Source organism: Sinocyclocheilus rhinocerous, unplaced genomic scaffold (assembly GCF_001515625.1).
Source record: "Sinocyclocheilus rhinocerous isolate Xijiao unplaced genomic scaffold, SAMN03320098_v1.1 scaffold2780, whole genome shotgun sequence".
Classification (NCBI taxonomy): Eukaryota; Metazoa; Chordata; class Actinopteri; order Cypriniformes; family Cyprinidae; genus Sinocyclocheilus; species Sinocyclocheilus rhinocerous.
The window spans coordinates 158277-168176 of record NW_015628683.1 but is presented as its reverse complement, the minus strand read 5'-3'; the positions used below and the strand labels follow the sequence as shown (position 1 = coordinate 168176).

Below are 9900 nucleotides of genomic sequence, written 5' to 3'. Positions count from 1 at the left end.
AAAATTATATATATATATATATATATATAAAAACAATGATAAAATGGCAAAAAAAATTAAATAATTTAATTACTAAAACTTAACATTAAACATTAACATTAAAAAGGAAACTTCTCATTTTCATTTAGTTTAACTTGATGTAGTAAAATAAAAAAATAAATAAATTAAATAAATAAATTATGAAAATAAAAATTTGTAAAAACAATAGACAGAAAAAAACTAATAAAAATGGCAAACTAAATTACTAAAATTAAAAAGGAAACGTAATTTCTCATTTTCATTTAGTTTAACTTGATGTACTAAAATAAAATAATAAATACAATTCTAAAAATAAAAATAAGTAAAAACAATATAGACACATTAGAAAAAAAACCAATAACTAATAAAAATGGCAAAAACAAACTAAATTACTAAAACGTTCATTCTTTGTATTTATTTTACAAAGCAACATTTCCTATTTTCATTTAGTTGAACTATATACATATACTACTAAAAATGGCAAAAAAGCGCAAACTAAATGACTAAAAATGAATCTAAAATGAGAAAGGAAAAAAGCGCTCCTAAGCGCGGTCAGCGCTGTGTTACCCAGCGGTCGGTGTGTCTCCCTCCAGCGTGGACGCAGTGTTGGAGCCGTTGGTCAGCGTTCCCTGCGCCGGCATGACCAGAGACAGCATGACACTGGTCTTACTGGTGCTCTGATGGTTCGAGTACGGCACAGACACCGGGTAGATCCGTCCTCCTGCACACACACATCAATGCTAATTATGATGCTGATTAAAACACACACTGATTGTGTATTAATGCACTGGTTTTGAAAGCCTACACTAATATAATACGTGTAGGAGGAATTGTTCATGCATATGGTTAATATTTAGTAAATGTAACTATTAAAATACAGTTACACTCATTTTACCATGGTTAAGAGTTGTCGACCAATATAGATTTTCTGATGCCGATGTCAATGGCAATATCATAAGGAGCCGATATTTAAAAATAATAAAATAAGATATGCTGCAAATAAATTGATAATTATTTGACATAAAATTTACCAAATTTGAAAATGAATAAATATGAAAAACGAATTTGATCTTATTAAAAAAGCACTGTCTCCCTCATCTAACATACCCGATTAAACTCGTCAGCTCATTAGTAGAGACTTTAAGACCTGAAGTGGGTCAGAAAAGATAAAGAGTATATAAAAACACACACAATGCGTGTCAGATCCGCGTCACGTTCAGCAGCGGCAGCTCTTAAAGTAATAGCAGCAAATAACCTAATAACCAACTGCTGTGATGTCTATTAATCAAAGATCAAAAGAAAAAAGAGGAAATCAATAACCTCTGTAGCTTTAAGGATTCATCTATATTTAATTTAGTGTTTGATACTTAATTATTCAATTTCTGTATATTTCTGCTGAAAGGCACAGGTAAATATGACATTTATTATAATGGGTTTATGTGAAGATTGTTTTAAGTTCACTTAAAAAAGAAGTTGTTGTTTTTTAAAGTCTAATAAATGTCAATAAAAATGGATAGCTCTCAATTATACTGTAATGTTAGTACAGTCAACATTACAAATAGTCAATGGTTAAATATTAGGAAAAAAATAACAATTTCCTAGAGACATCAGTAGTACTGGTATCAGTGATTCTCACCTTCAGTCATAAAAAAAAAAGATTCCATTAAACAAATATTAAAAATATACTGTCTTTATGCTGTTTCTACATTAATTTAGACATTGAATGTGAAATGACTGCAATATAAAAGTATATTTAAAATCTTTAATGGTAGGTGGGATTAATCGCGATTAATTTCAGAAAAAATTAGTTAATTTTTTTTAATCGATTGACAGCACTAATGCATATATATATAAAAGAAACCCTAAATCTAATGTGACAGTCTAAGATCTTATTGTTTATTAAAGCAATAAGCCCCAAGAAGCCATGGTTTACAGTGAATTTATAACAGCTAAGGGGCGTTGTTAGGCACGACGCGAAGCGTCCTTTATAACAGCTAAGGGGGTTTTAGGCACTCCGCTAACTCCGTTGTCGTGCCTAACAACGCCGATTAGCTGTCATAAATTCACTGTAAACCACGGCTTCACGGGGCTTATTGCTTTTATAAAATGGTTATTCCATATACGTAATAAGGTTTCACAGAATAAAACAGGATATTAAAATGATATTAATAAAAACAGTATTCTTCCACCAAACAATGTAGTTCCTCAGAAACAGTTGTGGTTGCAACAAAGTGGTTGCCAAGCAACACACAAACGTAAACAAAGTTGTATGTTACTTTCTAGAGTAATTTACAACAGCTTCGAACGCGGCTCAGCCAATCAGAATCAAGGACCGGAACTATCCGCTTTATAAGTCAAAAGGACTTTCATTAACCTGTGTGTACTGTGGTTTATAAAGCAGGTGGTTGTGATTCTGGCTTGTGATTGGTCGAGCCCACAGCAGCGCTGCATCTCACCTTGTGTGGGTGTGAGCGAGCCGTCTGCGAGTGTGTAGTTAACGACTCTGATCAGAAGCGTCATGTCTTCATGTCTGGCGCAGTGTGGCGCCCTCTGTCTGCCGCTCACGTATGCGTCGTGATGCAGACGCTTGACGCGCTCCACCACCGACTGCACAGTCGCCTCCAGACTGCTCTGCTGCGCCAGCTCCGCCGCTACCATGGCAACGATCTCCTGCCGGGGAACATGGGAAATGTAGTTCACAGATATTGAAACGATGCTGCAGGATGGATGTGACTAGAATGTTCAGCAACCGAAATTATTGAATAAGTGAAAAGACTGAATAAATTGTACTGAACAATTACGTGACGCGATCAAATAGAGGCACGCACGAATGCAGCAAACACGTCTGCAGTGTTGAAGCATTTAAAAGACGCAAAAATCATAAGCACCGACAGCGAGAGACTGTTGAGTACTGCACTGCATGATGTCGCCGATGAGAAGAGGAAGGGGGTTTGGTTGTTGCTGGTTACTGTATGATGATTGAAATCACCAAATGGCCTTAAACAATTAGTAAATAAACTGCAGAACGTTATTTTTTCTTATGCACGCATGAACTGCATGTATTCTGACAGCGCTGCGCGAACTCGCGGCGCCAGAGTCCAAAGCGCGAGGAAAATCTGCGCTAAAACAGTGTTACTCGTCAGTTGCTCAGTAATGATTTTTTTTTTCTCCTTGTTTAACTGAAGAAAGTATTTAATTTATGCAATGGTGAAAAAAAAAAAGGCAAAATACATGGGGGAAAATGCGAAAAAACGTGTTCGGTATTTGGCCTTTGGCCCAGTATTTAATTTTATTTGGCTTCGGGCCAAAAATTGTATTTTCGGTGCATCCCTAGACGTGACTTTATTTCGGCAGCTCTTACATTCTAACAGATCTTCAGCAGATCTTCAGCGATAATTCATGTTATCACCTGGTTGACCTGCTCCGGTCCATGAGCCGACTCCAGGGCTTTTATCAGCCCCTCTGACATCAGCAACAGGAAGCCCGTCACGCCCTCCAGCGATTGGCCGCCGTGGATCTCAGGCTCCGAGATGATTGGCTTTTGCTTCGCTGCACTGAATACAGACACGTTATCAAAAACATTTACATAATTTAAAATTGTTCATATTAAGAATTTTGTGCCATTTTACTGAAGAAGCTTTTTGTTTTACCAGTTTTCATAATGCTAATGTATAAGATAAACATAATAAATCAGGAAACTAAATATGGTCAAAAAAACTCGCGATCATGATTTCTGCTTCTCTTGATTTATTAAGCATAATTGTCTGCTGGTTATTTATCCTGAAGGGGTTTCATTGTAATTTAGCATATTTACATTATGTTGCACTGCTAACAAGCTTCCACAAGCATTAATGGTTGCCAGATGTCAAGAGTTTAAATCCCCAATCAGAGCTTTTCTCTTAAATTGATATATTTTCTGCCCAGTGGTTTACTTAATCTTCCCAACCTGGCAACCATTCGCTTGCGTTCTCTTTACATTACAGAAAAAGGGCTAATGATCTGAAAACACCAGCAATCATGAATCTCTATTGAGATATTCTGCTCAAATAATAGTGTCACACAGCCAGTCTGTTTTCTTTCACGCGGTCGTTTGCGCTGTTTGCTGCGACTAAATCTGTGAGCAAACCATGAGAGTTAACATTCTCTTGATTTGTGCTTATGTGAAAGTGCAATAATTGTGATGAAAAAAATGACAATAATCATGATTATATTTTTGAGCAAAATAATCTTGATTAACCACTGAACCATTGTTGAATTATAAATAGAATGTTCTGAAACGACAGACTGAAATACTGAGAGAAGAATTAAACGCCCAGACTTTCTATCAACGAAAATAAAACAGGATAAGTTTGACTAAATGTGATAAAAATTAACAAGGACATTTGACACAAGACCAGACTAAAGTAAAAAAAAGAGTGTGAGTGTGTGTGTGTGTGAGTGTGAATTAGTGTGCGTGTGTGTATGTGTAAGTGTGTGTATGTAAGAGTGTATGTGAGAGTGTGTGTGTGAATGAGTGTGCGAGTGTGTGTATGTGAGAGTGAGTGAGTGTGTGTGTGTGAGAGTTTGTGTGTGTGTGTGTATGTGCAAGTGTGTGTATGTAAGAGAGTGTGTGTGTGAGTGTGAATGAGTGTGCGAGTGTGTGTATGTGAGAGTGAGTGTGTATGTGAGAATGTGTTTGTGGGGGTATGTGAGAGAGTGTGTGTGTGTGTGTGTGTGTGTGAGAGAGAGTATGTGAGTGTGTGTGTGTGTGTGTATGTGTAAGTGTGTGTGTGTAAGAGAGTGTGTGTGTGAGTGTGAATGAGTGTGCGAGTGTGTGTATGTGAGAGAGTGTGTGTGTGTGTGTGTGTATAGTGCGAGTATGTGAGTGTGTGTGTGTGTGTGTATGTGTAAGTGTGTGTGTGTAAGAGAGTGTGTGTGTGAGTGTGAATGAGTGTGCGAGTGTGTGTATGTGAGAGAGTGTGTGTGTGTGTGTGTGTATAGTGCGAGTATGTGAGTGTGTGTGTGTGTGTGTATGTGTAAGTGTGTGTGTGTAAGAGAGTGTGTGTGTGAGTGTGAATGAGTGTGCGAGTGTGTGTATGTGAGAGAGTTTGTGTGTGTGTGTGTGTGTGTGTCTATGTGCGCAAGTGTGTGTATGTAAGAGAGTGTGTTTGTGAGTGTGAATGAGTGTGCGAGTGTGAGTATGTGAGTGTGTGTGTGTGTGTGTGTGTGTGTGTGTGCATGTGTGAGTGTGAATGTGTATGTGAGATTGTGTGTGTGTGTGTATCAGAAACACACCTGAGCACGTCGATGTCTGTGTAGTTGAATTTGACTTTATAGTCTCCGATCCGTCGGGTGCTGCTCTGACCTGAGATCAGTCCAGTCTGCCTCAAGCGCACCGGATCCAGACCTGAGACACACAATCATTCACACACTCGACATGCTCAGCTGAGACACAATCAACACTTATTGCTAAAACATAATCAAAAATAAAAACGTCCAGCATGAGCATGTCATTCAACATGCTGAGGTGTCAGAAACCACGTAAACACAAGATGGCACCAAAGGACCTCTGAACCAGTTCATATATGACGATTGAGTCAGAGTCATATTACTGTCCGAATCACAGCCCTGCTGATGTGAATAATATCAATCATGTTGAGAAGATAAATAGAAAAGCACTCACTGCTCCTCTTCATTACTGACAACTTATGTGAATAGAGTAACAGTGCATTTTAGAACTGCTGATTAAATTAAATAAAACCAAAATCATGGCTTAAAGCCATCGTCATATATGAACGTAAAGCCATTATCAAATAGCAAAGGTGGTGATTTAATGAAATAAATACATGGGCCGTGTGTTTTAGAGTGAAACATGTCACTGTGTTCATTTACACATGAGCAGCTCATGATTTCAGAGCACCTCGGTTCACGTTAAAATATTAGTACTGTCATTGTGTTGTAATGTAAAATAAAATTATTTTTATTTCTATGATTATTTTTGTGTAATACTTGGTTTTATAGTAAAATATTAAAAAATTTTTTTATTGTTTTTATTCAGTCATTTTTATATTTTTAAGCCTTTCACATTTCGCAAAATTCACATTTTGATTGCATATTGTATTTAATGCATTAGCATGTGTGTGTCTGACCCAGCTGGGCGAGTCTGGACAGCTCGTCGTCGTTGTCGGTTGTGTGAGCTCGTCCGATCTGGATCACCTGGTTCTGACCGTCACTGGTGGTCTTACAGAGAAGAACCCGGTTGGTTCCTGAAAACACAGAAATGAAGAAAACAACGACACGATCAGCACACAGAGTTTGATTCCTCAGATCGTATGTGTGTGTGTGTGAGAGTGTGTGTTAGTGTGTCTCAGAGAGAGTGTGTGTGTGTGTGTGTGTGTGTGAACATACCGACATTAGCGATGTAGAGTTTATTATTGAGTATCAGAGCGACTATTGCAGTAGCTCCTCCTGAAACCTCCTGCTCCAAAGCCTTCAGCCGCTCCGCGATCTTCTGAGTCTGAGCTGACAGATAGACGCCCTGAGAGACAGACAGACAGACAGACAGACAGAGTCTTATCCAGAGCAGAAGCAGTGATCTGAGTCTCTTCATGCACATGTGCTCACCTCAGGAAGCTGTGTTTGGAGGCTTGCTTTCTCTGCAAGAGCATCATCAATGGTCTCAAAGTAGCTCTTCTCTACAACATCAAAAGCCTGAGAGACCAGCACAGAAGATATTATATTAATAATTACTATTATTAACCATTTTATTTAAATTTATTCTTTAATGGCATCAATTTTACATTTATTTATCATTTACAGATCTTTTGTACTTGATTCATGTTATGTTCCTTTGCACTATCTTATCCAAAAATGTAATCTGCTGTTCTCCCCCTCAGAAAGAAACAAACTCATCCTGATCTGGGACGGCCTGAGGATCAGCACATTTCTGTCAGATCTCAAACCTGTGAGAGGATTCTGCGCACGTCTGCGTCCGTGTGACCGGTGCTCAGCTGACCCAGCAACAGCTCCGCCGTCAGACGCTGAGACACAAAACTGGCCACACGGCTGCCGTCGTAGCCGTTAAACACGCCGTACAGGAAGCAGCACTCAGTGCTGAGGAGGAAACAGGAAGTGACATCAGTTCACACTGATCAGAGTCTGCGCAGGCGTCTGCGAGCGGCTCTACCTGAAGCAGAAGTGTCCGTCTTCGTTGGGGTGGCTCTGGGTCCCTTTCCCGTCGGGGCCGTACACACAGTTCGGGGCCGAACCGACGCCACACAGCTGACACAGAGGAAGAGCGTCAGTCCAGCTCTGATGCTGCAATCACAGCAGACACCTGATCATCAATCGCTCCGATCGGCCTACAGATCAATTACTGAACACTTTCAGCACTGCACAAAATGATGCTCTCGTGACCTTGATTTCCAGTAAAACTGTCAAAACATTCTGAAATCAACATGTATTCACTTGAGATGCAAAATGATATAAAGACCTGGTTTCTGAAAATGATGTGCCTTAATTAGTGCGGCCTGTGAAATGATTAATCGTGATCCAAAATAAATGTTTTTGTTTACATAGTACATGTGTGTGTACTGTACTGTGTATATTTATTATGTATAAATAAACACACATACATACATGTATACATTTAAGAAAAATACATTGTAAAAAAACATAAAGGACTTTTACTTTTTTTAACGTTTTACATTCTCAGGCCAGATTTGATCAAGCTTCATTCAGATAATGAGTTACTTAGCTTTGTATTTCTATGTGTATTAGTTAATTTATTCATGTAGGTTCAGTGGTTTGGTTAGTTAATCTTTCAGTTTGTGTACTTCACAATACTTCAGACCATTAGACTGAACATAACAGTGACGCTAACTAATTAATAACAGAATAAAAGCATTAGATGACGTTTAACGCTGTAAAGATAGAGATGTGCTGTGGTAAATACAGCAGTCGTAGATCAACACACGGAATAAACACTAACACTGGCGATTCAGTCCCTCACGACCCTCATAACACACGAGTGTTAAACTACACACGCAGTCCTGAGTAATATTTGAGTAATAATGAGTGTTGATGATGAGAGAAAAACACTTTCTTACGCTCTGCATCAGGCTACTGCGCTGCGCCGCCATCTTGACCGGAAGTGAGCGGCGTCAGATCTACAGCGCATCTGTGCGCATGCGCGGCTTAGACTCAGACCAGCTGCATGAGTTTGAGATCAGTCCGGTTCAGTCCGCTCTAGACCGGTTCACCTTCCGGTAGAATCGCGTCGCGTTATGGTCACCATAGCAACCGCGCTTTCTTTTGCGTTCAGTACTAGGTCTTTTTAATCTACTTCTAATTCTTCCATAAATTAATTATTATTAATTTAATTAATTAATTTAATTATTTAATTCCAAATAGAACGATGGATTAATTAATTAACGATTTTTGTTTTGTTTTATTTATTTATTTTCATTCATTTATTGGGTTCCTGTTTAATTTCAAAGTTAAGTTATACACTAAAATTATTTTTGAAGCTGTAAATAAAACAAAGATTATTTGTAATCTATTTTTTAAAAGAAACTATTTCAGATTTTCTGCTTCAAAGTTTCACGTTTAATTTAATGTGATGCTTGCCCTTTCTTTATAAATGTTTGTGAAATGCACTAGTAGTTTCTAAGTGAAAATCGCTTCTACACGACTTTTTTCAGAGAAGTTTTTATTTACTTTTATTTTTTATTTAGTCAGTGGATTCTTATATAAATGATTATGAGGAAATAAAGTTATTTTAGCTGCGCGTGTGAAGCGTGGCCTTTAGCAGTGCGTTTCAAAACAGATACGTTAACCTCGGAGTGACGTACGTCTACTGCGTCACGCCGTTCAGCCAATCGCAGTGCTGAGGGAAAAAAACGTTTAGACCAATAGCAGCGCTTTATCTCAGTCGCTAAGCAACGCTTTAGGCTCGGGTTGCAGTGGCGGAAGCAGCGATAATCTACACACATTCCGCTTCATATGTAATCAATTAATTATTATTAATCTCTGCCTAATGGTGAAATTAAGAGCTAGATGTGTTGTCGTGGGTAAGAGCGCGTTTGCTTGTATATGCTTAATGCGTATGATTATGATTTGATATAAAGTCATAGTGACCGTGTCTAATGTAACAGAATTACGTAATTTAATTACAAAATAAATGTAACTGCAATCTGTTACTGAGAAAAAAACATGTAATTAAACTACAGTTACTTATGAAAATGTTAACGATTACAAAGGGGTTACGTCTGAATATTTTCACACACATATAGATGTGATTGATTTCTTTACCAAATTGCTTTTGTTTCCTATTTGAGTTTATGTTTATGCTTTATTTTTTTTAAGGTTAAGTTTTTTAATTCTGTATTTAACCTCCGATATCTCAAAGTAAATAGAAGTCTGATTTTGTGGTGGTTGTGCTTTAAAATGAAATGATTATAATCTTAAATCAAACGCTGAAGGATTGTGAAAGTCTGGCAGTAATCAGTGTTGAGTTCTTCTGTGAGGTTAAACCTGCCTGCTTTACAGGTTTCAAAGTGATTAACAGTTGAAAACATTCATTAGAAATTTAGAAAAGCAATCAAATGTATTCAGTTATATTACTTTAATAAAGTCATTGAAATAGTTACACTACTTATTACATTTTAAATAGGGTTACTTGTAATCTGTAACCTATTACATTTCCAAAGTAACTTTCACAACACTGATGACAGACTGTGTGTGTGTGTGTGTGTTATGAGTGTGTGTGTGTGTGTGTGTGTGTGTGTGTGTGTATATGTTGTGTGTGTGTGTGTATGTGTATGTTGTGTGTGTGTGAGTGTGTGTGTGTGTATGTTGTGTGTGTGTGTATGTTTTGTGAGTGTGTGTGTTGTGAGTGTGTGT

The 9900-nt window shown here is 37.8% G+C and overlaps 1 protein-coding gene across 1 annotated transcript in view; it reads right to left on the bottom strand.

Moving 5' to 3' along the window:
• The window catches only part of tab1 (TGF-beta activated kinase 1/MAP3K7 binding protein 1), a 9794-nt gene extending 1582 nt beyond the window's left edge, over positions 1 to 8212 (bottom strand). Inside the window, exons 1-10 of the mRNA XM_016549635.1 lie at positions 8106 to 8212; positions 7184 to 7314; positions 6960 to 7110; positions 6622 to 6708; positions 6406 to 6535; positions 6147 to 6263; positions 5293 to 5404; positions 3428 to 3572; positions 2475 to 2688; positions 586 to 739 (exon numbers count right to left, since the gene is read on the bottom strand). Coding sequence (XP_016405121.1) covers positions 586 to 739; positions 2475 to 2688; positions 3428 to 3572; positions 5293 to 5404; positions 6147 to 6263; positions 6406 to 6535; positions 6622 to 6708; positions 6960 to 7110; positions 7184 to 7314; positions 8106 to 8138 — 1274 coding nt within the window. The 5' untranslated portion in view covers positions 8139 to 8212. The remainder of the gene's footprint in view (positions 1 to 585; positions 740 to 2474; positions 2689 to 3427; positions 3573 to 5292; positions 5405 to 6146; positions 6264 to 6405; positions 6536 to 6621; positions 6709 to 6959; positions 7111 to 7183; positions 7315 to 8105) is intronic.
• Positions 8213 to 9900: the final 1688 nt, after the last annotated feature.